At 42.5% G+C, this 26735-nt stretch overlaps 1 protein-coding gene across 1 annotated transcript in view; it reads right to left on the bottom strand.

Annotated features, from left to right (window-relative positions):
- Nucleotides 1-24599, bottom strand: part of LOC126091987 (vacuolar protein sorting-associated protein 54) — a 146929-nt gene extending 122330 nt beyond the window's left edge. Inside the window, exon 1 of the mRNA XM_049907353.1 lies at nucleotides 24264-24599. Within this exon, the coding sequence (XP_049763310.1) occupies nucleotides 24264-24361 (98 nt within the window). The 5' untranslated portion in view covers nucleotides 24362-24599. The remainder of the gene's footprint in view (nucleotides 1-24263) is intronic.
- Between the last annotated feature and the right edge of the window lie 2136 nt (nucleotides 24600-26735).

Below are 26735 nucleotides of genomic sequence, written 5' to 3'. Positions count from 1 at the left end.
CAGTTGATGCTAAGATGGCGACCGCTCAACAGAAAGCTTTTTGTGTTATTGAGTACGGCAGAAGTGAATCGACGACAGTTGTTCAGCGTGCATTTCGAACGAAGTATGGTGTTAAACCTCCTGATAGGTGGTGTATTAAACATTGGTATAAACAGTTTACAGAGAATGGGTGTCTGTGCAAAGGGAAAAGTTCTGGACGGCCGAGAACGAGTGATGAAAATGTAGCAGGCATCCAGCAAGCATTTGTTCACAGCCCAGGAAAATCGACTCGCAGAGCTAGCAGAGAGCTGCAAATCCACAATCAACTGTATGGAGAGTCCTACGAAAAAGGTTAGTTATGAAACCTTATCGTCTGAAATTGGTTCAAGCACTGTCTGCAGCTGATAAGATTAAAAGAATCGATTTCTGTGATTTTATCCTTGCTCAAATGGAAACAGATGAATCTTTCGTTTCAAAGATTGTGTTTAGTGATGAAGCAACTTTCCACACTAACGGGAAAGTCAACCGTCACAATGTCTGTATATGGGGCACTGAGAATCCGCGGGAAACAACTCAGTATGAACGTTACTCACCTAAGGTGAACATTTTCTGTGCCACTTCAGCCAATAAAGTTTTTGGTCCCTTTTTCTTCGAAGGTGCTACTGTAACTGGACTACAGTATCTGGAGATGTTAGAGAATTGGCTGTTCCCTCAGCTCGAACAAGAAGCACAACAATTCATATTTCAGCAGGATGGAGCGCTACCACATTGGCACTTATCTGTCCGTAACTACCTGGCGATGAATCGGCCGCCAGGCAGCCCGTGACGGAGCACTTCATCACTGGCCTCCAAGAAGCCCTGATCTTACCCCCTGCGATTTTTTCTTATGGGGGTATGTTAAGGATATGGTGTTTCGGCCACCTCTCCCAGCCACCATTGATGATTTGAAACGAGAAATAACAGCAGCTATCCAAACTGTTATACCTGATATGCTACAGAGAGAGTGGAACGAGTTGGAGTATCGGGTTGATATTGCTCGAGTGTCTGGAGGGGGCCATATTGAACATCTCTGAACTTGTTTTTGAGTGAAAAAAAACCTTTTCAAATACTCTTTGAAATGATGTATAACAGAAGGTTATATTATGTTTCTTTCATTAAATACACATTTTTAAAGTTGTGGTATTCTTTTTGAATCACCCTGTATATTACTGGATCCTACAGCAGAATTCTATAAGCAGATTGTCAGAAAGAAGTGAAGAACAGAACTAAGTGGTTGTTGGTATTATGCGGACAATATATCTTGGCAGTAGGGCACTACGATAAACAAATGAGAACATGGACTGTCCAATGGGAGAGGACCAGTGCAGGAAAAAGCTCTGCCTCCCTCTTGAAGGGCTGCCATCCTATGTCCACATTTGTACTTCCATCAAAGCAGAACTGACAACTGTTATTGTGATCACTATTTCCTTTTGTTGTGGTGAGAGTCGCATTCTAATCCCTTTATTCACCACGATTAGTCTCTTCACTCATTTCAAAACAAATAAAAAAAAAAGCAATCCACAACACAAAGCAAATTGGAGTACACAAAGCATATGGTGGTAGCTACAGCACAACTGTTTACTTCCATTGGCAGTGTCGTTCAGGCCCAACCTCTACCAGTCTCTTACGGAACCATATATCAAAACAGGGCAATTTCATCTCAAATCATACAGGTCAGGTCATGTGAACTTGTGGTCATGAATTTCTCTGGAAAATATATATATATTAGACCTCTATATCATAACTGTTCAGAAATAAAGTATTTTGGTTTTATCCTAATTTTTGTAAATGGTATGGTCCTTTGAAAAAATGTATATTTTGTGAATAACTCTGAAAACAGTAGAGAACAAAAGAGAGAGAGAGAGAGAGAGAGAGAGAGAGAGAGAGAGAGAGAGAGAGATATGTACTAAACCAAAAGTACTGGAGACAAGGCAGATGTTTTGCTTTAAAGCTCCATCCTAGTGTGTTGACATTTCGTTCGCACCTGCACACTTGCAGGCTTCCTTTAACTCACAAATTTAAGACAAAAATATGAAATTTAGGTTAATTTTCCCACTTAAAAATTTTTTTTTTTTCTAGTTTGGAAAGTTGCAGAACGCTATCTTTTATGTCATATTACCAGATATTATGTAAATATTTATTACAAAAAATGCAAAAAATTACATTTTTGAGTTTTTACGAATTATTTACTTGGAAACCCCCACTCAAAAGCTTTTGAGAATTACGTAAAATATTGTTTGGTTAAGGCGTTAGTAGTTAGTGCAAACACAGTGGGCAATATTTTTCAACATTCTGTATATTTCGTGTCCCTGAATTTCTAGTGTAAAATATGCATATTGGCAACACTGTTTCAGCACTCTTCTGTACAACAAACGAGTGAGAACTTGCACATAACCCAGCCTGCATCGAGTTTTGTGTTCGGTTTGAACTTTTTGTTAAATACAATGTCAGTAAAATACAGAAATGAAAAGTGAAGTGTGTGGACTATGAAAAAAAGACAAAAGAAGGTGGTGATTTAGAAAAGTGAAAAACACTTCACAGTTGTTGGAGATCTGTCAGAGTTATTGCAGAAGTATTTTGGTCCTCCAGTAATGGTACTAGCATCACCTTCATTGTGCAGGAACTGCTACACTCATTACAAGAAGAAATTTAGTGACACCCTACCTGAACAATTCCTATGTGTGAAGTTTTTAATGCGTTGACTGTTAGCATTTTTGCTGTAGCCCCTACTATATCCCCTCTTAAACATCCAGGAAGGATAAGAAGCAAAAGAAGACAACAGTATGTAAAAAGAAAAGACGAAGAAATTGAAACAAGTTTTACACAAGCAACAATTTATCAACTTTGTGAAGTGTATAATGTGGAAGCACTTTGAGCAGAACCTGAAGACAAGTGGTATGTGCACAAACTGTGGTGTGTGGTTTCAAAATCTAAATACCACTATCTCAGCAGCCATGTATACTGAGAATGTACAGTCACTGATACTGGCACCAGGTAGCTACTCTAAGCAGTAGATACAGAAATACATACCCGCTTCCTCACATTATTTGATTTCAAAAACCCGTAGAATAAAGAATGAGAAAGGTATTTTGGCATGCCCAGGTTCTTGCTGTGGGCATCCGTTGCATGGTATTATGCTTACTGTTGCTCTGGAATATTAATGAAGTGATGACAACAATTGCAGCAGGCGAAGTCCTAAACAGGCTGATGGTATCTCTGTAGTGAAAATGGTGAAAAGTTAAAAAGGCAAAAAGACGTACGACAAGATCAATAAGAGAAGCATATCTCCTAATGAAAAAATGAGAACCTGAATTTAAAAATTGGACTCAAAAAATTCTACTCCTTACGACCAAATTGGGTAAAATGCCAGCCAGTTAAGCAAGTATGCACATGTATTTACTGCACTTATCTGAAACATTTCTTTCGCCATAAGCAGTGTCACATGAAAGAAGTACACACAGATGGACCTGATGCTTTTGTCTATATGTCAAGAGCTGCAAGATAAATGCTGGTTGCAGGAGTGTGCAGTACGTCCTGGTGCTGAAGTGATGACTGTTAAAGCATTACACCTTCAGGATACTGATAATGACATAACCTACATATTGTGGAAGTGAGGAGAGTTGGTGAAGAAGGCAGTAGAGCCAAGGAAGTTTGTTACAGAGGTTAGACCAGTATTACAATATCAAATTTCTCTGTCAAAGATTTGATCAAAGATGTGATCAAATATTCCGTCAAATATATTTGACAAAGGTCTTTGATGTAGTGCTAGAAGGGGTATTACACTGTCATCATATTTTTCGTCAAAGTTCAAGATGGCTGACAACAACAACAACTTGCTATTAATCACAGCAGTTGCATGTAACACAATTGCACTATGTGCACATGCGGAAGAGAAGCGGGGAAAAAAGGAAACATACCTGGGTGAAGCCGTGGGTTTTACGACGACACTATAAAAGCATTCAACAAAGCTTGTTACGTGAGCTTATAGTGGAGGACATCAAGTCACACATCAATTACTTAAGAATAGATGAGCATACATTTCTGTATGTGCTCAGTGAAGTGTATCCTCATATCACAAAGCACAATATTCACTCAAGAACTGCTACATCTGCAGAAGACAGGCTCACTGTAACACTCCGATTCCTTGCTACAGGAGAGGGTTAGGTCAGGTCTCCAATCTTCTTAACCTATTTTTGTATTCAGGGTGTCTCACGCTGTAAAGCTCCTCATCAGCTTCATACATCTCTATTAATTTTGTAGTTTTCGGCACACAGCAACTGTATTTACCGGCAATGTTTATAAAAACACTACAGACGACAGAGCGCTGCAGTGATGCTAGCGCTCCATGTGGTAACATGTCACATTGCAGTGAACAGAAGACAAGTGACTTCTTTGATCAAATCTACAGCAAGGCCTTAGATTTGATCAAATATTGGACGACATTTGACAAAGTTCCCTATTACACCATCAAATATCTTTGACAAAGAAATTTGATAGTGTAACACCATCATTAGGCATTGGGTCATGAAAGGAATAGCTCATCATGATATCTGGAGGTTGCAGAGACAGGCCATAGCAGAAGTAAAATTAGCCACACCCCAGAATACTGACACTTTAGTTCTTCATTTCTACTTTGCTGAGAAGTGGTCTGTTGTTTTGAAAAACAAAATTCAAAGTCACCACTGGCACACATCACAGATATCAATATTTACATGTGTTGCCTATTTCCTTGGAATATTACACTGTTGTGCTATTGTCAGTGATGATCTCATTCATGACAGTGCACATGCATGCTATGCTGTCAGCATGATAATTGATAACATAGCATCTAGAGGCCAAGCATTTTCTAAACATGTGTATGTGATTGATTGTGTAGCATCACATTTTAAAAAACGCTTTCAGTTTTATGAGCTTTGTCGACACTGTAGTAGTGGAATTAAGAAAAAAAAAAAGGATATTTGCAGCAACAGGTCATGGAAAAGGTGTATGTGATGGGGTAAGAAGTCTCTGTAAACATGTTGCAACAAGATTTAACATCCAGCATGAAGCTGTTGATGCTATAAGAGATGCTACTGATTAGTACACACCATATTGACATTAGTAACAAACATGAAACACTAATTCTAAAAGAAAGTACATTAAGGAAATTTTGTTTAAAAAAGAGATACGAGTGGTCTGCTATGAAGCCTGTGGTAGGAATTCAATCACATCACAACTGCGTTGCATCCCAGAGTGTCACATACACTGCAACAATGGGACTCCACAAAATGCAGCCAGTTACTGTGTGTGAAATGCAGAGACCACAGTATACTTTAGAAAACACTGTAACGCACCAATTCATTTCTTGTGCGTACAACAATTAGTGTTGGGTGAGACAAGAAGTGTCTCTCATGAGCTGCAAGATATAACCATCTGCTTTAAGAAATCTCATAGTCCTGCTAATGCTTTCAAATGACTATCATCAAAAGATCAGTGCGCAGTTCTCATTTCCCATGCACTGCTCTTGTTGGATCATCCTTGCCCTTGCGCAAATTCAGCTCGGCTATAGAAGTTCAATGAGAAGCACATGGAAAAAGAATGAACTCTTTTCAACAGAGCATGTTGATTGTTACATTTTAGGCAATTTTAATTCAGGGAAAGCCATGATGTAAAGTAATGACAGAAGACAATAATAACGTGTGAATAATACCATCAAAAGAAAAATGGGTATAAATATTCTATACATCTCAGTTTTGTTATAAAACACTTTTGAACAAAATTACGAATTGTTTTCCCACTCACTTATAGTGTTGGACAGTAATTATTTTGATTCAGAAGTACAAGTTTTACATGACATTTACTTAAAATCAGCGATCAATTTAAATATTTAAGTGTCCATATTTTTTCGACAACGAGAGTAGTGCTAGGTCTACTTAAAAAAATTTCCCACACTTTGTACAGACAAGTATTGCCCACTGTGTACAGTCCCTAAGTACAATGACCAACTAACGTACCATAGCTGATAGTTAGCAGTCCTTCCACTTTATCATTTCTCAAGATAGTTAACATCCTGTGACCATTCATATTTTCAAAAGTGTGTATGTATAAATGATGTCTCATAGTAATGGAAACAAAGTATTTACCGTATTGAAAATAAATTCAGATCTGTATCACTTTTGGTTTCTTTACTACAACTTTTCAATTCTCCCTTTCGTTACAATATTTTCACAAATACTCTCATTTGGAGAGGTCTGTAGCATTTTAAAAAAATCATCAAAAATCAACATATTGTACTTTTTGGAGAGAGATCATGTGGAACTTCAACATATATTTCTGTCAGAAAACTTTGAAATAGTAATGTGACACATTTACTCTTGATCTGTACGATTTGAGATGAAATTGCCCAACACTACCCACCTAAACCTGCCACGATATAGTGTCGACATAATAAGCAATGTACGGGGAAAAAAAAGAGGTGATTTCCTAATAAACGACAGTACCATGAATAGTGTGTGTGCGCGCGCACAACCTTTTTTTTTTTTTTGGTGCAAAACTGCTGCGGTCATTAGCGCCCAGTCCGTGACTTACAAAAAGGCAGAAATGAGAACGAAACTAAAAAAATTGGAGAAACTAAAAATAGAAGGAAAACTTTAAAAAACTATAGAAGGGGGTTGGTTGTCCCCAAAAAGAGCTTCAAATGACTGACGTCATCTCACCGGCACTAATAAACTCGAGAACGCGATCGGCTGAGCGCGTGTCATCAGCTAAAATGGAAGATATATCAGGCTACAGCTGTAGACGGGCACGTAACGGATTAAAATAGAGGCACTCAAGTAAAAAGTGTCTTACCGTCCACAGCTGAGAGCAGTGGGGACAGAGTGGGGGAGGATCACCACTTAAAAGATGTCGATGGCTAAAAAGACAGTGCCCTATCCGGAGTCTAGTTAAAATTACCTCCTCCCGACGACGCGTTCGGGAGGAAGAGGTCCAAACACAGGGAAGAGCTTTCACGTCCCGCAATTTATTATTGGGAAGTGTCGACCAATGTGCGTGCCATAAAAGAACAACATGACGACATAAAACACTCCGTAGATCGGCGAAGGGAATCGTGCGAATAGTTGGCCGAGGAAGAGAGACTGCAGCCTTGGCCGCTATGTCGGCCACCTCATTCCCACAGATACCAACATGTCCTGGGATCCAGAGGAACGCCACAGAGATGCCCTCCAAGTGGAGCAAGTGCAGGCAGTCCTGAATCCGGTGGACCAGAGGGTGGAAAGGGTACAGAGCTCGGAGACTGAGGAGAGAGCTGAGAGAATCTGAACAGATAACATACTGTATCCGCTGATGGCGACAGATGTATTGGACAGCCTGGAGAACAGCGTAAAGCTCCGCAGTACATACCGAACACTGGTCGGGAAGCCGAAATCGATTTGGGGTGTCGCCAACAATATAGGCACTCCCTACACCTAACGATGTTTTCGAGCCATCAGTGTAAATAAATGTGGCTTCCTCCATGTGTGCACACAGAGCAGCAAATGCCCGGCGATAAACAAGTGAAGGGGTACCATCCTTGGGAAATTGACAAAGGTCATGGAGCAGGCAGGTCCGGGGACGGAGCCAAGGCGGTGCTGTACCCCAAGTTGTCACGAAGGTTTTAGGAAAGTGGAAGGAAAGAGAATGGAGCAGTTGACGGAAGCGGATTCCCGGTGGTAGTAGGGAGGAAGGGTGGCCTGGATACCCTAAATCCAAGGCGGCGTCGAAAAAAATGTCATGGGCCGGATTAGCAGGCATGGAAGACAGATGGCTAGCATGACGACTCAGACGGACTGCTCGCCGATAGGACAGCGGAGATTCAGCAGTCTCAGCATAAAGGCTTTCCACAGGGCTGGTGTAAAAAGCTCCAGACACTAAACGTAATCCACGGTGGTGGATAGAGTCGAGACGCTGAAGAATAGACGGCCGAGCAGAGGAGTAAACTATGCTTCCGTAGTCCAATTTCGAGCGCACTAAGACGCGATAGAGGTGGAGAAGGACCACTCGGTCCGCTCCCCAGGAGGTACCATTCAGGACATGGAGGGTGTTGATGGATCGCAGACAGCGAGCCGAAAGATAGGAAACGTGGGAGGACCAGCACAGTTTTCTGTCAAACATAAGACCCAACAATTTAGGGACGTCCGAAAATGGAAGGTTGACAGGTCCTAGATGTAAGGAAGGTGGAAGAAACTCCGTACGACGCCAAAAATTAACACAAACAGTCTTACTGGGAGAAAAGCGGAAGCCTGTTGCGGTGCTCCAAGAGTGGAGGCGATCAAGACATCCTTGAAGACGTCGTTCAAGAAGGCTGGTCCGTTGAGAGCTGTAGTAGATCGCAAAATCGTCCACAAAGAGGGAGCCCGAGACATCGGGAAGGAGACAGTCCATAATTGGAATTGCAGAACAATGCTTTCGGAAACCACATTGGGCAGGTGTTAAAAGACTGCGGGACTCCAGCCACCAAGCTAAACGGCAATTCACCATATGCTCCAAAACCTTACATACACTACTCATGAGAGAAATGGGGCGATAGCTAGAGGGGAGATGTTTGTCCTTTCCAGGTTTCGGGACAGGAACGACTATAGCTTCCCACCATCGTCTGGGAAAAGTACTGCCGGTCCAAATTCGATTATAAAGGTGAAGGAGGTAACGCAGACTATGGGTTGATAAATGCAGCAACATTTGGATGTGGATACCATCCGGTCCTGGGGTGGAGGAGCGAGAAGAAGAGAGTGCATGTTGAAGTTCCCGCATGGAGAAAGCAGTATTATAGCTTTCGCGATTTTGAGAGGAGAAGGCAAGAGGTTGCACTTCCGCTGCACATTTCTTCGGGAGAAACGCTGGCGGGTAATTTGAAGAGCTCGAAATCTCAGCAAAGTGTTGACCCAATGAATTAGAAATTGCGACGGGGTCCACTAACATATCATGCGCGACAGTGAGCCCAGAGACCGGGGAGAAACTAGGCACGCCAGATAACCATCTAATCCGACTCCAAACTTCCGAGGATGGAGTGAAGGTATTAAATGAGCTAGTAAAGAAGCCCCAGCTTGCCTTCTTGCTATCGCGGATGACGCGACGGCATCGTGCACGGAACTGCTTATAGTGAATACAGTTGGCCAAAGTAGGATGGTTGCGGAAAACGCGAAGATCACGTCGCCGCTCACGTATTGCGTCACGGCATGCCTCATTCCACCAAGGAACTGGGGGGCACCGGGGCAATTCGGAGGTGTGTGGTATTGAACGTTCCGCAGCTGTAAGAATAACGTCTGTAATATGTGTGACCTCATCGTCGACACTAGGAAAGTGACAGTCATAGAATGTCGCTAGAGACGAAAAAGTGTCCAATCGGCTTGGGCAAACTTCCAGCGTTGCGGGCGCATTTATGGCAGTTGAGGCTGCAGTCTAAGGACACATGGAAAGTGGTCACTCGAGTGTGTATCATCAAGGGCGAACCATTCGAAGCACTGAGCTAGCAGAACAGTACCGACCGAAAGGTCCAAATGAGAGAAATTTGTCGTGGAGGCAGACAAAAATGTAGGGTCCCCAGTGTTGAGGCAAACAAGATCCGCTTGGTGGAAAACGTCTATCAATAGTGAACCGCGCGGACAAGGATGTGGAGATCCCAAAGCGGGTGCTGGGCACTGAAGTCCCCAACCAGAAAATAGCAGGGTGGAAGCTGACCAAGAAGATGAAGGAGATCAGCTCGTGTCATTAGTGTGGACGATGGAATGTATACAGTACAAAGAGAGAAGGTGTATCCAGAAAAAAGACGGACAGCGACAGCTTGGCAGGAAGTGTTTAAGGGGATTGGGTGATAATGGAGAGTATCATGGAGAAGAATCATAAGTCCTCCATGCGCTGGAGTGCCTTCAACAGAGGGGAGATCAAATCGGACGGACTGAAAATGGGGGAGAACAAAGCGGTCATGGGGACGCAGCTTTGTTTCCTGAAGACAGAAGATGACCGGCGAGTAGGATCGTAAGAGGATCGACAATTCATCCCGATTGGGTCTAATGCTGTGGATATTCCAGTGGATAATGGACATAGGGTGAACAGAAAATGGAGGAATGTGACCAAGGTTGCCGTCAACTCAACGACTGCTCAGAGCTTGCGACCGACAGCATGGAACGGCATTCAGCCGAAGGCAGAAGATCCTGATCCATAGGTTGTTCAGGAGCAGCTCCTGCCACCAGCGATCGGCCGGTTGATCGGCCGTCAGCAGTGCGCCTCGGCAACACAGAAGACGGCCGAGGGTGGTTACCGCCAGGTGGTGCTGTAGAGGAGACACGCCTTGGCGGAGAAAGAGAGGAACTGGGTTTCTTATTAGCCTTCTTGGAAACATGATGTTTAGATGAAGGAGGAACCGATGGTTGTGAAGTTGGGGTACATAAAAAATCTTCATGAGTATGCTCTTTTTTGGAAGTCTTGGTGTCTGACTTTGGGGCTCAAGATTTAGCAGAACCCGATGAAGGGTGAGCCGTAGAGTGAGCAGGCGAAAGTGGGGAGGTTGAACGGGCAATCTTTGCGCTGGCCGATCTGACGACTGTGGCACTACAGGTGAGATCGCAAGTCTGCGTGGCCGCCTCCTTTGTTGGCCGAGGAGAGGCAAGGACAGTGCTGTATTTTCCTGTCTGAGGCACAGTGGGCTTTCGAGCAGCAAAGGTCGACACCTTTTCCTTCACTCCGATTTCCTGAATGAGCTTTTCGTCTTTAAAAATGGGGCAATCTCTAGAGGAAGCAGCGTCGTCACCCATACAGTTGATGCAACAAGGGAATGGAGGTGGACAAGCAGCCTCATGGGCATCCTTGCCACACGTAACAGATTTGGCCGGATTGGAACAGGACTGGCTGGTGTGATTGAACCACTGATACCGATAGCAACGCGTAGGGTTTGGGATGTAAGGGCGAACGGAAATTATCTCATAGCCCCCTCTGATTTTCGATGGGAGTTGAACTTTGTCAAATGTCAAATACAGGTTGGAATGATGTTTGTGTCAACCCTTTTCATGACTCTATGAACGGCCGTTACGCCCTGGTCAGACAGGTGGTGTTGAATTTCCTCATCGGACAATCCGTCGAGGGAGCGTGTATAAACAACCCCACGTGAGGAATTTAAAATGCAGTGCACTTCCACCCGGGCAGGGAAGGTGTGGAGAAGTGAAGTACGCAGCAATTTTTGTGCCTGGAGGGCACTGACTGTTTCTAACAACAAGGTGCCATTTCGTAATCTGGAACAAGACTTTACAGGACCTGCAACTGCGTCGACACCTTTCTGAATAATGAAAGGGTTGACCGTGGAGAAGTCGTGACCTTCATCATACCGAGAAACAACAAGGAACTGTGGCAACAATTGAAGGACTGCCTGTGGCTGAGACTCATTGAACTTACACTTGTGAGCAGACATAGTAGAAGATGAGGAAACCATTGCGAAAGTATCCCCCATGATTATCGGCGTCTCCGATGGCGCACTCCTTCCTTGTGGGGGCCCTCTCTGAGGGCACTCCCGCCTTAGGTGATTGTTCACACCTCAGGTCACACCTCACGAGAAATGGACGGAGGGACCAATCGGCACTTTTGGAAGGTATCAGCTCGGGTAATCACCCCTCTCTGGGCCTTGCTGTTACCAGAGGGTACGTAGGTGTCCTAACTGTCTACCCAGGGCGGGGAATTACGCGTTACCCCGTCACCGGCTACGCATGGAAATGCATGGGTCAGCCTTCAGACACGCACAGGGAGGAAAAAAGAGAAAGGGAAAAAACAAAGGGAAAGGAAAGAAGAGAGGTCTCAAATGCCACAGCGGAGAAAAGGGCAAAGAGAAGAGGTAAGGACAAGAGAAGGACAAAGAAAGGACGAAGACTTGCAAGCAAATAATGTGTTACATTGTCAAGCGTCCCCCCAGAGGGGGAGAAAGGGAAGGAAAGAGGCGGAGGTGGGGGGTGAAGATGGGGGATGGGGAGTTGTGGACCCCCTTGGGGGTACGAGCTTTTGTGTGTGTGTGTGTGTGTGTGTGTGTGTGTGTGTGTGTGAATGTTAATGGATTTCTTTAATGAGTCTTTCTGTTGTGTTATTAGTTGCAGTTAATTATGACTGAGATTGGTGGCTACCATAAAGTCGTTAAAGCTACACTCCTGGAAATTGAAATAAGAACACCGTGAATTCACTGACCCAGGAAGGGGAAACTTTATTGACACATTCCTGGGGTCAGATCCATCACATGATCACACTGACAGAACCACAGGCACATAGACACAGGCAACAGAGCATGCACAATGTCGGCACTAGTACAGTGTATATCCACCTTTCGCAGCAATGCAGGCTGCTATTCTCCCATGGAGACGATCGTAGAGATGCTGGATGTAGTCCTGTGGAACGGCTTGCCATGCCATTTCCACCTGGCGCCCCAGTTGGACCAGCGTTCGTGCTGGACGTGCAGACCGCGTGAGACGACGCTTCATCCAGTCCCAAACATGCTCAATGGGGGACAGATCCGGAGATCTTGCTGGCCAGGGTAGTTGACTTACACCTTCTAGAGCACGTTGGGTGGCACGGGATACATGCAGACGCGCATTGTCCTGTTGGAACAGCAAGTTCCCTTGCCGGTCTAGGAATGGTAGAACGATGGGTTCGATGACGGTTTGGATGTACCGTGCACTATTCAGTGTCCCCTCGACGATCACCAGTGGTGTACGGCCAGTGTAGGAGATCGCTCCCCACACCATGATGCCGGGTGTTGGCCCTGTGTGCCTCGGTCGTATGCAGTCCTGATTGTGGCGCTCACCTGCACGGCGCCAAACACGCATACGACCATCATTGGCACCAAGGCAGAAGTGACTCTCATCGCTGAAGACGACACGTCTCCATTCGTCCCTCCATTCACGCCTGTCGCGACACCACTGGAGGCGGGTTGCACGATGTTGGGGCGTGAGCGGAAGACGGCCTAACGGTGAGCGGGACCGGAGCCCAGCTTCATGGAGACGGTTGCGAATGGTCCTCGCCGATACCCCAGGAGCAACAGTGTCCCTAATTTTCTGGGAAGTGGCGGTGCGGTCCCCTACGGCACTGCGTAGGATCCTACGGTCTTGGCGTGCATCCGTGCGTCGCTGCGGTCCGGTCCCAGGTCGACGGGCACGTGCACCTTCCGCCGACCACTGGCGACAATATCGATGTACTGTGGAGACCTCACGCCCCACGTGTTGAGCAATTCGGCGGTACGTCCACCCGGCCTCCCGCATGACCACTATACGCCCTCGCTCAAAGCCCGTCAACTGCGCATACGGTTCACGTCCACGCTGTCGCGGCATGCTACCAGTGTTAAAGACTGCGATGGAGCTCCGTATGCCACGGCAAACTGGCTGACACTGACGGCGGCGGTGCACAAATGCTGCGCAGCTAGCGCCATTCGACGGCCAACACCGCGGTTCCTGGTGTGTCCGCTGTGCCATGCGTGTGATCATTGCTTGTACAGCCCTCTCGCAGTGTCCGGAGCAAGTATGGTGGGTCTGACACACCGGTGTCAATGAGTTCTTTTTTCCATTTCCAGGCGTGTATTTTGGTCAATTAAGGTTTTCAATAATAGTGCAACAAGTATGGTTTTTTCTTGCTACAGAGGTGAAGTGAAGTTTTTAATACTAGCTTTTGGCACGAGTTTAAGTTTCTTGACGTCATCGACTTTATTCTAGCAATATAGATGAAATGAAGTCACCGCTTTTGAAGTGAATTACGGGATGATGTGGACTTAATGTGAAGCATACAGGGCTAATGAAATTCCCAAAATCAATTTTTAGCAAATTTATTTCAATGTTGGAATCATATATTTCTATTTATTTATGTAAAGTTGAACTGGTAATACCAAGTTTGTGGGTTTTTGTAGATTTAGTGTAATTTTGGCTTACTGGAATTTTTTATAAGTTTTTTTACTGGGTGTGTATTTTATATTAGAAATGTCATTTATTTTGTTTGCCCCCACCCAAAACCCCCTAATTCCTGCAGTTTCCCTGGTAGTTTCATGATCTTCAAATTATTTTGATTATACTCTGTGTAATGGGATTGCGTTCATCTGTTTGTATCTTGGTGTCATAGTCACCATATTGCATACAGGTGAAATGACAGTATCCCCAACATACACGACTTTACAGATCACAGCTGAGAGCCTGTATTGGAGGTTTCGATACCTCCCAGCAAAAATAGGACAATAACTAGTAAACCACAATGGTGTGCCAACCAACATTAAGGTTGATGACAGCTTTACTTACTACATAATACTGATGAACAATATAAAATGAACTTCCGTGAACAATTTAAGTGGCTATCCTGCCAATAAAATGGCTGTTTTGACACCTTTCAGAACATAAATAAAATAGTATATTATTACGAAGGGAAATTCAGGAAGCAAATGGCAACCACTTAACTTCAGCCAATTGATGTGTGGTGCACATCACACACACACACACACACACACACGCACGCACGCACGCACGCAATGCTAGTGTTTATCAGTCATCCACCTCTCTCTCTCTCTCTCTCTCTCTCTCTCTCTCTCTCTCTCTCCTCTCTCTCAAAATGTTCATTGCCACTGAGGTCACTTATGTCCTTAACATGTCTATTTGCCCCCCTAAAATAGTATTATTCTACACTGCATTATTATTATTATTATTATTATTATTATTATTATTATTATTATTATTATTATTTCTATTTTTCTCAGACCTTAGGTCTGCACCTGACGGTGCATGGCGGAGGGTACCTTGAGTACCTCTATCGGTTCTCCCTTCTATTCCAGTCTCGTACTGTTCGTGGGAAGAAGGATTGTCGGTATGCCTCTGTGTGGGCTCTAATCTCTCTGATTTTATCCTCATGGTCTCTTCGCGAGATATACGTAGGAGGGAGCAATATACTGCTCGATTCCTCGCTGAAGGTATGTTCTCGAAACTTCAACAAAAGCCCGTACCGAGCTACTGAGCGTCTCTCCTGCAGAGTCTTCCACTGGAGTTTATCTATCATCTCCTTAACGCTCTCGTGATTACTAAATGATCCTGTAACAAAGCGCGCTGCTCTCCGTTGGATCTTCTCTATATCTTCTATCAACCCTATCTGGTACGGATCCCACACTGCTGAGCAGTATTCAAGCAGTGGGCGAACAAGCGTACTGTAACCTACTTCCTTTGTTTTCGGATTGCATTTCCTTAGGATCCTTCCAATGAATCTCAGTCTGGCATCTGCCCTACCGACGATCAACATTATATGATCATTCCATTTTAAATCACTCCTAATGCGTACTCCCAGATAATTTATGGTATTAACTGCTTCCAGTTGTTGACCTGCTATTTTGTAGCTAAATGATAAAGGAACTGTCTTTCTGTATATTCACAGCACATTACACTTGTCTACATTGAGATTCAATTGCCATTCCCTGCACCATGCGTCAATTTGCTGCAGATCCTCCTGCATTTCAGTACAATTTTCCATTGTTACAACCTCTCAATACACCACAGCATCATCTGCAAAAAGCCTCAGTGAACTTCCGATGTCATCCACCAGGTCATTTATGTATATTGTGAATAGCAACGGTCCTATGACACTCCCCTGCGGCACACCTGAAATCACTCTTCGGAAGACTTCTCTCCATTGAGAATGACATGCTGCGTCCTGTTATCTAGGAACTCCTCAATCCAATCACACAATTGGTCTGATAGTCCATATGCTCTTACTTTGTTCATTAAACGACTGTGGGGAACTGTATCGAACGCCTTGCGGAAGTCAAGAAACACGGCATCTATCTGTGAACCCGTGTCTATGGCCCTCTGAGTCTTGTGGACGAATAGCACGAGCTGGGTTTCACATGACTGTCTTTTTCGAAACCCATGCTGATTCCTACAGAGTAGATTTCTAGTCTCCAGAAAAGTCATTATACTCTAACACAATACGTGTTCCAAAATTCTACAACTGATCGACGTTAGAGATATAGGTCTATAGTTCTGCATATCTGTTCGACGTCCCTTCTTGAAAACGGGGATGACCTGTGCCCTTTTCCAATCCTTTGGAACGCTACACTCTTCTAGAGACCTACGGTGCACCGCTGCAAGAAGGGGGGCAAGTTCCTTTGCGTACTCTGTGTAAAATTGAACTGGTATCCCATCAGGTCCAGAGGCCTTTCCTCTTTTGAGCGATTTTAATTGTTTCTCTATCCCTCAGTCGTCTATTTCGATATCTACCATTTTGTCGTCTGTGCGACAATCTAGAGAAGGAACTACAGTGCAATCTTCCTCTGTGAAACAACTTTGGAAAAAGACATTTAGTATTTTGGCCTTTAGTCTGTCATCCTCTGTTTCAGTACCATTTTGGTCACAGAGTGTATGGACATTTTGTTTTGATCCACCTACCGCTTTGACATAAGACCAAAATTTCTTAGGATTTTCTGCCAAGTCAGTACATAGAACTTTACTTTCGAATTCATTGAACGCCTCTCGCATAGCCCTCCTCACACTACATTTCGCTTCGCGTAATTTTTGTTTGTCTGCAAGGCTTTGGCTATGTTTATGTTTGCTGTGAAGTTCCCTTTGCTTCCGCAGCAGTTTTCTAACTCTGTTGTTGTACCACGGTGGCTCTTTTCCATCTCTTACGATCTTGCTTGGCACATACTCATCTAACGCATTATGTACGACGGTTTTGAACTTTGTCCACTGATCCTCAACACTATCTGTACTTGAGACAAAACTTTTGTGTTGAGCCAACAGGTACTCTGAAATCTGCTTTTTGTCACTTTTTCTAAACAGAAAATTCTTCCTACCCTTTTTAATATTCCTATTTATGGCTGAAATCATCGATGCCATAATCGCTTTATGATCGCTGATTCCCTGTTCTGCGTTAACTTTTTCAAATAGCTCGGGTCTGTTTGTCACCAGAAGGTCTAATATGTTATCGCCACGAGTCGGTTCTCTGTTTAACTGCTCAAGGTAGTTTTCAGATAAAGCACTTAAAAAAATTTCACTGGATTCTTTGTCCCTGCCACCCGTTATGAACGTCTGAGTCTCCCAGTCTAAATCCGGCTAATTAAAATCTCCACCCAGAACTATAACATGATGGGGAAATCTACTCGAAATATTTTCCAAATTATCCTTCAGGTGCTCAGCCACAACAGCTGCTGAGCCAGGGGGCCTATAGAGACATCCAATTACCATGTCTGAGCCTGCTTTAACCGTGACCTTCACCCAAATCATTTCATATTTCGGATCTCCGTCAATTTCCTTCGATACTATTGCACTTCTTATCGCTATAAACATGCCTCCCCCTTCACTGTCCAGCCTGTCTCTGTGGTATACATTCCAATCTGAGTTTAGGATTTCATTACTGTTTACGTCTGGTTTCAGCCAACTTTCTGTCCCTAGTACTATATGGGCGTTGTGACCGTTTAATAATGAGAGCAGTTCTGGGACCTTTCTGTAGACGCTCCTGCAGTTTACTATTAGCACATTAATATTGTTATTCCCTGTTGCATTTTGCCTACTCCTACCTTGCCGCGTCTCAAGCGGTGTCTTGTCGGGCCTAGGGAGGGGATTCTCTAACCTAAAAAACCCCCACGTGCACTCCACACGAACTCCGCTACCCTTGTAGCCGCTTCCAGCGTGTAGTGCATGCCTGACCTATTCAGGGGGACCCTACATTTCTCCACCCGATAGCGAAGGTCGAGAAATTTGCACCCCAGATCTCCGCAGAATTGTCTGAGCCTCTGGTTTAAGCCTTCCACTCGGCTCCAAACCAGAGGACCGCGATCGGTTCTGGGAACGATACTACAAATAGGTAGCTCTGATTTCACCCTGCGAGCGAGGCTTTCCGCCTTCACCAATTCCGCCAACCACCTGTACGAACTGAGGATGACCTCTGAACCCAGACGGCAGGAGTCATTGGTGCCGACATGAGCAACAATTTGCAGTCGGGTGCACCCAGTACTCTCGATCGCCGCCAGTAGGGCCTCCTCCACATCTCGGATGAGACCCCCCGGCAAGCAGACAGAGTGAACACTGGCCTTCTTCCCCGACCTTCCCGCTATTTCCCTAAGGGGCTCCATCACCCGCCTAACGTTGGAGCTCCCAATAACTAATAAACCCCTGGCCCCGTGTGCCTGCTCGGACCTTGCTGAAGGAGCAGCCACATGTCCACTCACAGGCAGAGCGGGCGATGCCACACGGCCAGCCTCCACATTGACCCTCTGCCTCGTGCGCCGCGAACGCCGCTGAACCCGCCACTCCCCTTGGGGAGAGGGTGGCCCAACCGCGCCCAGTACCCGCAAAGATGTCTCGACAGCAGGGCAGTGGGTGAAGCATATAACACCTGGGGTGTACCTTGCGACGCACCAGACTCCCCACTGCCACTACACTCCGAGGCAGCAGCCTGAAGACGTCTGACCGCGGCCATCAACACGCTCAGCTGTTCACGAACAGTGGCCAGCTCCTCCTGCGTCCGTACACAGCAGTCACACATTTTATCCATCCTAAGGAATTTACTGAAGAGAGTTAATCAACCTTTAACTAGACTGCTAATTCACTAAAGGCGGCTGTTTATTCACTAAACTGTGGTTGCTAGCCACTTCTTGCAGAAAACAATGAAAATAGCACTACCTGTCTCTGGACTGTATTGAAAACAAACACTAGCACTACTGGCACTATGGTTGACTAAAGGGACTCTCTCTGACTGTATTCAAAACAAACACGAGATCTATGGAACACTATTAATAGCACCCGACAATTAAAGCTTCCTAAAAGCAAATACACACGGAAGAAGAAGTGACAAGTAAGAAAAATACAGTTAATACTTAAATTAAGGTAGCTCGCTGCACAGCAGACGGCAGTTTCGTCGCCTTTTACGACTGGCAGTACATACCGGAGGCCTATTCTTTTCCCAGGTCTCCACGGGGTTTATTATTATTATTATTATTATTATTATTATTATTACTACTGTGCAAACAAACTTAATCACATAAATAAATATTGACCAATACTCATCAAAAATTATATTTAAACAATGTATGTAGTTTCATAAGAATGAATGAAAAATTATGTAACACTGAAGCAAGAAAAGGTATACATCAGGCATGGGTAACATTTGCTGATCCGCAGGTCTGAATCGCACACATGTATAAGCTCATGTGCTGGCTTGTCACATGATGTGACAGCAGTGCTCCTAGCACATAAAGTCAAAGCTGTAGCATCTATGAATTATGTTTACGGAGTAATGCACTGATGTGAATGGCACCCCTTTCCTGACACACCGTGCCAACTAAGTATGTCTCAGAACACATTTTTGAGAGTATATTCTTTTTACGCTCATCCCATCTTCAGATGTTCACATTTATTCAGCCATTGTGAATATTGTTTCTTTATGCAAAACATCTTAAAAACTTCCACAGTGCAATTCTGGAACACTGTTAGTAAAGAAACAACGTTTATGACATGTAAACATCTGAAGATGGGATGCCAGACATACAGGAATATTGTGGTAAAATAAACACCTATAAAACTAACTGGTTGCAGTTAATTCATTATAAATTACCTTCAGTTTCTAAAGTTTCAATGTCATAACTTGTCTACAATGAACAATAAAGACGAAAAAGAATCATAGAAAAGCAAAATACGGCAATGAGATAGGCCTGTAGAGTGTTTGAAATTTAGTATGTTCATGCCCCCAAACACTATCAGCAAACATTTTTTAAATATTTGTACACATGTACTTTTGATGGCTGATTGCACATCCAGAGTGGTTTCTACAACATTAAATAAATAACGCTATCATTTCTTTATTCATTTTAAAAAGTTTAAACGTCTAAGATGCTTGCAGCTAACATGTTGGCTGTACTACACAGAAGTCAAATAGGAAAAATTCAAACAACAGAATGGCAAATATCCAAAAAAGCATAATGCGTGAGTACAATGCATGAACTGGTTCCATGGGTCAGATTGAAACCAACGACAGGCTGGATCTGGCCTGCGAGCCGCCAGGCACCCACATGTGGCATTAATTAATATCAGTGAAAACAGTGAAAAAGTAGCATGGCTATGGAATTCAATCCCACTGAAAACCTAGTTGCTTGGTAGATTTGACACAATATCTGACTGTATGAAGTGGAACGAAATGACAAGAAACAAGTATCATGCCATTCAGATAACTTCTTAACATTGTTATAGGAAGCAGGGCATTACTGCAACAGTTTTTCAGCCATAGGTATACAGAGACTGAATCCTGTTTAGCTTCCACAGATTAATACATATCACATTGAACACAGTAGGATACATCATAAATAATGATAATACAGAGAATACAGCAGCTCTCACTGTGGAGGTTAAAATTCATATTATACAACCAAAAAACTAAATAATAGAAAATAAACAAGAAAACTCTTATTCATAAAAACCTTCTAGGATATTATCACAAAAAACTGCCTCAGTAATTGTTACCCAAAAGAATGTCATTTGCTGTACTATTCAAAAATGGTGTGTATGGTTATCGGTGTAGCAACATAGGCCTACATGAATTTTTACTTGTTTATTTATTTATTTATTCATTCATATGGTACAAATACAGTGCATGTCCTTAACAATTACGAACAATAGACAAAATGGAAAATGCTCTCAGCAGTTGTTAACAAGGAGAGCAGTTTCTAATGAGCTAATATTTCACTCTGCACTGGAACGTGCACATTTTCGAAACCTCCAGAGTGACAGAAACTTTAAAGTGGACCAACACTCAAACATGGAACCTTGGCTATCAAGAGCAGTGCTCTTACCTACTGAAATATCCAGACACTACTGGTTCCATGGGCCAGATTGAAACCAACCGTAGGCCGGATCTGGCCTGCAAGCCACCAGGTGGCATTAATGAATATCAGTGAAAACAGTGAAAAAGTAGCATGTCTATGGAATTCAATCACACTGAAAACATTCATTATGTGTAGTTCCACATCTCATAACAGTCTTAGTCATAACGGTGCATGTCTGAAGGATCTTTGCATAGTACTTCCAAACAACATAGGCACTGCAATAATGTACTGCACCACAAGAATAGCTAAACTTAGAAAATTGGGTCAACAAGAAGTTGCAATTCCACCCGTCCCTTTTGACACATGACATAACTATCTTGTGTTGTGCGGCATCATAGTGGTGCAGTGTTTGAGTCAGCCCATGTTTGTAGATGTTGTGTTATTGTAATTGGTGGCGCTTCCTTGGGTTGCATGTTTATGTTTTGAAGTTATTTGTTAGGTACCAAAGTGAGCCATTTGTCACTGTTATCCAAATGTGTGAGGTTGTCATTGCAAGAGAGTGTGCCAGTTCGATAGAGAGCTACTTCGATTTAGCATTTTGCAAGTAATGGATTTGCGTTTGTATTTGGTATTGCTCATGCTGTGTGTTACTCATAGTTGGGAATTTAATAGCTTTTTTCAGTAACAGCTACAACAGAAATTTATGCTTTGGGCAATGGGCAAATATGTGGCATCTAGAATGAAGTTCCTACAGTTACTTGGGCTGATTATACAGAACTTTGTTTGTTTTTAGGTTTTAGTGTGTGTGTGTGTGTGTGTGTGTGGGGCAGGGGGGGGGAGGAGGTGGGGGGGAATGGGTTGGCCAACCAACAATTATGTGACATGGCTTTGGTTGGTTAATATTTTTTGTGGTTTTATTTGTTATTTATTGCAGTATGGATGGTATGTGTGTTCGTTTTTGTATTTCAAAGTAGTTAGCGATGCAAGTGTTCATGAACTTCGGGGTTTTTCTTGTTAGTACTTGGTAATAGTGTTGGATAGTAGTTTGTAGGTATCGTGGATACTGATTTACCATTGTTGCTTAGGTTATGTTATTTGAGTGTGTGGTATTTTTGGTAATGCTGGCTTTACTTTAGTAGCCATAAAGGTCAATTGGAATTCCATTGTTAAATGCAGAGGAGGAAGCACATAGAATGAGTACATTGAAGGCCTCTATGAGGGGGAAGACTTGTCTGATGACATGACAGAAGAAGAAACAGGAGTCAATGTAGAATAGGTAGGGGATCCAGTATTAGAATCAGAATTTGAAAGAGCTTTGGAAGAGGGGAGAGATAATATTTCATCAGAATTTCCAAAATCATTGGGGGATGTGGCAAGAAAATGACTATTCACTCTGGTGTCTTGAGTGTAGAGTCTGACAATATACCATCTGACATTCAGAAAAACATCATCCACAAAATTCCAAAGATTGCAATAGCTAACAAGTGTTAGAATTATACAATCAGCTTATCGGCTCACGCATCCCCCACTGCTGACAAGAATAATATAGGCCTACAGAACAACAGAAAAGAAAATTGAGTATACCTGTTAGATGACCATCAGTTTGGCGATAGGGAAGGTAAAGGCACCTGAGAGGCAGTGCTGACATTGCGGATGATAAAGAAAGCAAGACTAAAGAAGAATCAAGACATGTTCATAGGGTCTGTTGACCTGCAGAAAGTGTTCAGCAATGTAAAATGGTGCAAGATGCTTGAAATTCTGAGAAAAACAGGGGTAAGCTATAAGGAAAGATGGGTAATATATAATATGCAAAAGAGGCAATGGGGAACAGTAAGAGTGGAAGAGCAAGAACCATGTGCTGAGATTAAAATGTGTGTAAGGCAAAGCTGTGGCATTCTGCCCTACAGCTCAGTCTCTATATCAAAGAAGCAATAATGGATACAAAAGAATGGTTCAAGAGTGAAACTAATAATGAATGTGGTTCAAGAGTGGAACTGAAATTCAACATGATAAGGTATCAAAGAAAGATCTCCTGCTGACATTGCTATCGTCAGTGACAGAGAATAAGAATTACAGGATCTGATGAACAGAATGAACAGTCTAATGCATACAGAATATGGATTGAGAGAAAATCAAAGAAAGAGAAAAGTAATAAGGACAATGAGATTGGAATAAATCCAGCAAATAACTGAGTAGGGCCTATGTATGATGCATGTGCTACTCAGAGAGGAAGAGGAATTCATGGCAGGTCACATCAAACTAGCCAGTTGCCTTACACACACACACACACACACACACACACACACACACACACACACACACCATTTTATTTTTACTTCCATCTCAAATTCTTCAAAATATATTAAGCACTGAAAGCATGCAAATGCATTAGCAAAATACCAGTATAAAAAAAAGGTCACTACAGTCAAAGATAGGTCACCTTGTATGCTGAGAAAGTGTATTAAAATTGTTAAGTTCATGTGGAATGTACATTTCGGGACAATCCAATGTTTATGTGAATATTTAAAAATGATTGTTTGCAAGTCGATCCTATGTTTTCAAGACAACAAATTTTCTATTTACCTGTTACTTACAAAGTGTGAAGAATAACAGCATCTCCAATATAAAACATTAGGCTACACTAAATTGTAGCTAAAATTTAATATGGGATCACGATATCATTCTGCCAACATTGTTTCAAAACACTTGAATGGAGAATGATGTAACTCTTCATTCCCAGCACACACATGTGTATATGTGATCCAAAATTAATGACATCTGTTATCATGAATCAATTTAATGTTATTTTAGTTCATTCATTTCTTTTGAAGTAAATATTGTAATACCCAATGTTTCAGTCTGCAGCTAATGACAACTGTCAGCATCCCTGTGCTGTCCTAATGACAAGAGCTCTCCAATGGAAGTACTAGTACCGCCACAAGTTGCTTAACAATTTGGGTAAAGAATTATACAATAAAAGCACAGTATCATTCTTCTACTTAATCAACATTGTGCTAATTAAGTGAAAAATTATGGCTGTATTAACTTAAGGCTTGGTACAAAAATGGCATTCATTTGAGATTATCTGTCAAGTTAATAAGGCAACATCACAGTCGTTACATAACTCTTTAAACATATTATTATTTGTTTCGGCTATATTTCATATACAGTATTCCTCACAGATAAAATTTGCATAAAATAAAAGTTAATTACACTGTCATCGGTTGAAAGCACTCATGATACACTATGCACTATTTATGCCGTTAAAAGTTCGTTTACTGTCATCATACACAAACTCAAGTGTTGATCAACAATTAAGCTAAGTATCTCACTACAGTGAAGTACTTAAAATTGTTTCGAATTTGACTGGCGAAGTTTGTTACGTAAATTCATTATATTGTGCACACCAACGTGCTTAAAGAATAACTATAGCTATGCCTGACAACCGTTACGAAACTGCTCATTAAGATTCTGTAACACTAACCTTGTAAAGTCCTGTTGGGCTTTGAACTCCAAATTTTTGCAGTACGTGCACTTGCTCCATACGTGTTTATTTTCAGGTACTAAAATCGTTTTTGGCATTTTAGTTCAATACACGAGTTTCATATTCTTTTCATCGTGACACTTCCATACTAGAACGTTTCACATGACCGCTGACGACGATCACAATCCAGTGACACATATCACCTCACACGTGGCACTCCAAGTGATAAAACACGCCGTCAACTTTCCACCCTCATTTTGATTCCATTAATTACACGTCCTCACACGTCCACAAACCCCAAACACCGTATCAGCTGCACAGTGTTTCTGCCATATGCTTTCGCTATCTGGTACTTTGCTTTTCACAGATATTGCATGTCATATTCAGATTTGCGCATGCAAAGTGTATGCATTTTCTGCTAGAGGAAATAAAATGCGTTTGTTATGTAGCAATGTATTAGCGAAAAAAGCTTAAGAAAGTAAGGTTTCTGCGTTTCTGTATCAATGTTTTAGAGGACGTAATATATAGTACACCGACACCGAAACGTACGGCACATTATTTGAACAGCTACCATGAGAAGAAAATGACGACTATTAAGTAAGAAGACAGCAAAAAGTAACATCCTTAGAGTACTGATGTTTGGTATTAATTTCCCGTGGGAGCTGCTGAATTTACTAACTCTAGGCCTCACTAGCATCGCAAGGAGTCATATTTTTCGCAAAATAATTGCCTCGCTATCCGCTTGAACCTACGGGGAAATGAAATTTGTTCAAAGTGTTTGTCTTGATTCTGATCATTTACAGCAGTGATTGTTCAAGTTTATAAAATTCGATTGTTAAGATACATTTATTCAGAAGGAGTAAATATTCACACCGCCGACAAACAAGGAGCACACAATATTTTTCAGATGAAACTGAGAAATAGGTACCGTAATTCTAGTGCATCTTAACCTGGTTGTCTCTGAAGGCGTCATTCAGATGATCCTAAAGAGGTGTAGAAAAGATGTAATCACTTGCTTCAGGATTATAAACATAAAATGACGAATAACCTACTGTACGTGAATCTTAACTTTCTTTCCAAAATGGCACAGTTGAAACTGCGGTGCATACAGAGCGATAGAAAACGTATATTTCGATGCATTGACACCAGAAATATCGCTAGAGAGTATGGATTTCGTGATAAATATACAACTGTATTTTTGTGGTCTATCCGTCTTTTAAATACACCTTCTTACTGTAAACTTTTTTCAAGAAATTACAGCCGAAACTGACAGGAGAAAGGGATCTGCATCTGTGATCAGAAAAGGGGATCTGTGCATTCTCACAGTGAAATGAAGTTCCGCAGTATGGTAGTTCAATTCAGTCGTTTTGTGACCTTGGAGGATACGTTTCCGAGGTCCGTAAGAAGATAATTATTGTAGAAAACCACTAAAATTATCGATCAAGGCATGTTTCAAACTATTTCGTTGGAAACAGTTAAATAAATTATGGAAATTAAAAACAATCTCCGAGGTTCTAGACCTGCTGTTGGCCTAAAACTACAGCTAATATCCTTCTTGGGTGCATAAAAGCTGATGATCATGGACACTGTCCTAGACATACTTCGGCACTCTAGTTTTCATTTATATTTTATACAACCGCCGACGTGGCACTACAATCGCTCTTTCGCTGCCATTTACGTCTTTGGTGGTTGAGAGATGTCTACATCTATAGTCTCCAACCGTTGTGAGGTGCATGGCAGAAGGAACGTCACATAATACTAGTTATTAGGGTTTCTTCCTGTTACATTCGCGGGAAGAATGATTGTTTGAGTGCCTCTGTGTGTGCAGTAATTATTCCAATCTTATCCTCATGATTGCTATATGTGCGATACATAGGACGTTGTAGTATATTCCTACAGTAATTATTTAAAGCTGGTACTCGAAACTGTGTTAATAGACTTTCTCGGGATAGTTTACGTCTATCTTCAAGAGTTTTCTAGTTCACTTCCTTCAGCATCTCTGTGACACTCTCCCATGGATTAAACAAACCTGTCACCATTCGCGCTGCCTTTCTCTGTATACATTCAACATCTCCTGTTAGTCCTGCCTGGTATGGATTCCACACACTTAAGAATGTCCTAGATCTGGTAGCATGAATGATTTGTGAGCAATCTCCTTTGTAGACTGATTGCACTTCACCAGTTTTCTGCCAATAAAGTGAAGTCAGATGGCCGGTGCCAACAGTGACTCATTGATATTCTTATCATAGGACACTAAGTTTTTTTTTCCTTTTGTGAAGAGCACAATTTTACATTTCTGAACATTTAGAGCAAGTTTCCAATCTCTGCACCACTTTGAAATCTTATCAAGATCTCACTGAATACTTATGCAGCTTTTGTCAGACAGTACTTCATTATAGATAACTACATCATCTGCCAAAAGCCTGAGGTTACTACTAATATTGTCTGCAAGGTCATTAATGTACAGTATGA

This window comes from Schistocerca cancellata, chromosome 7 (genome assembly GCF_023864275.1).
Source record: "Schistocerca cancellata isolate TAMUIC-IGC-003103 chromosome 7, iqSchCanc2.1, whole genome shotgun sequence".
Lineage (NCBI taxonomy): Eukaryota > Metazoa > Arthropoda > Insecta > Orthoptera > Acrididae > Schistocerca > Schistocerca cancellata.
Note: the sequence above shows the minus strand (reverse complement) of the source record. Positions and strands in the feature narration are given on the sequence as shown.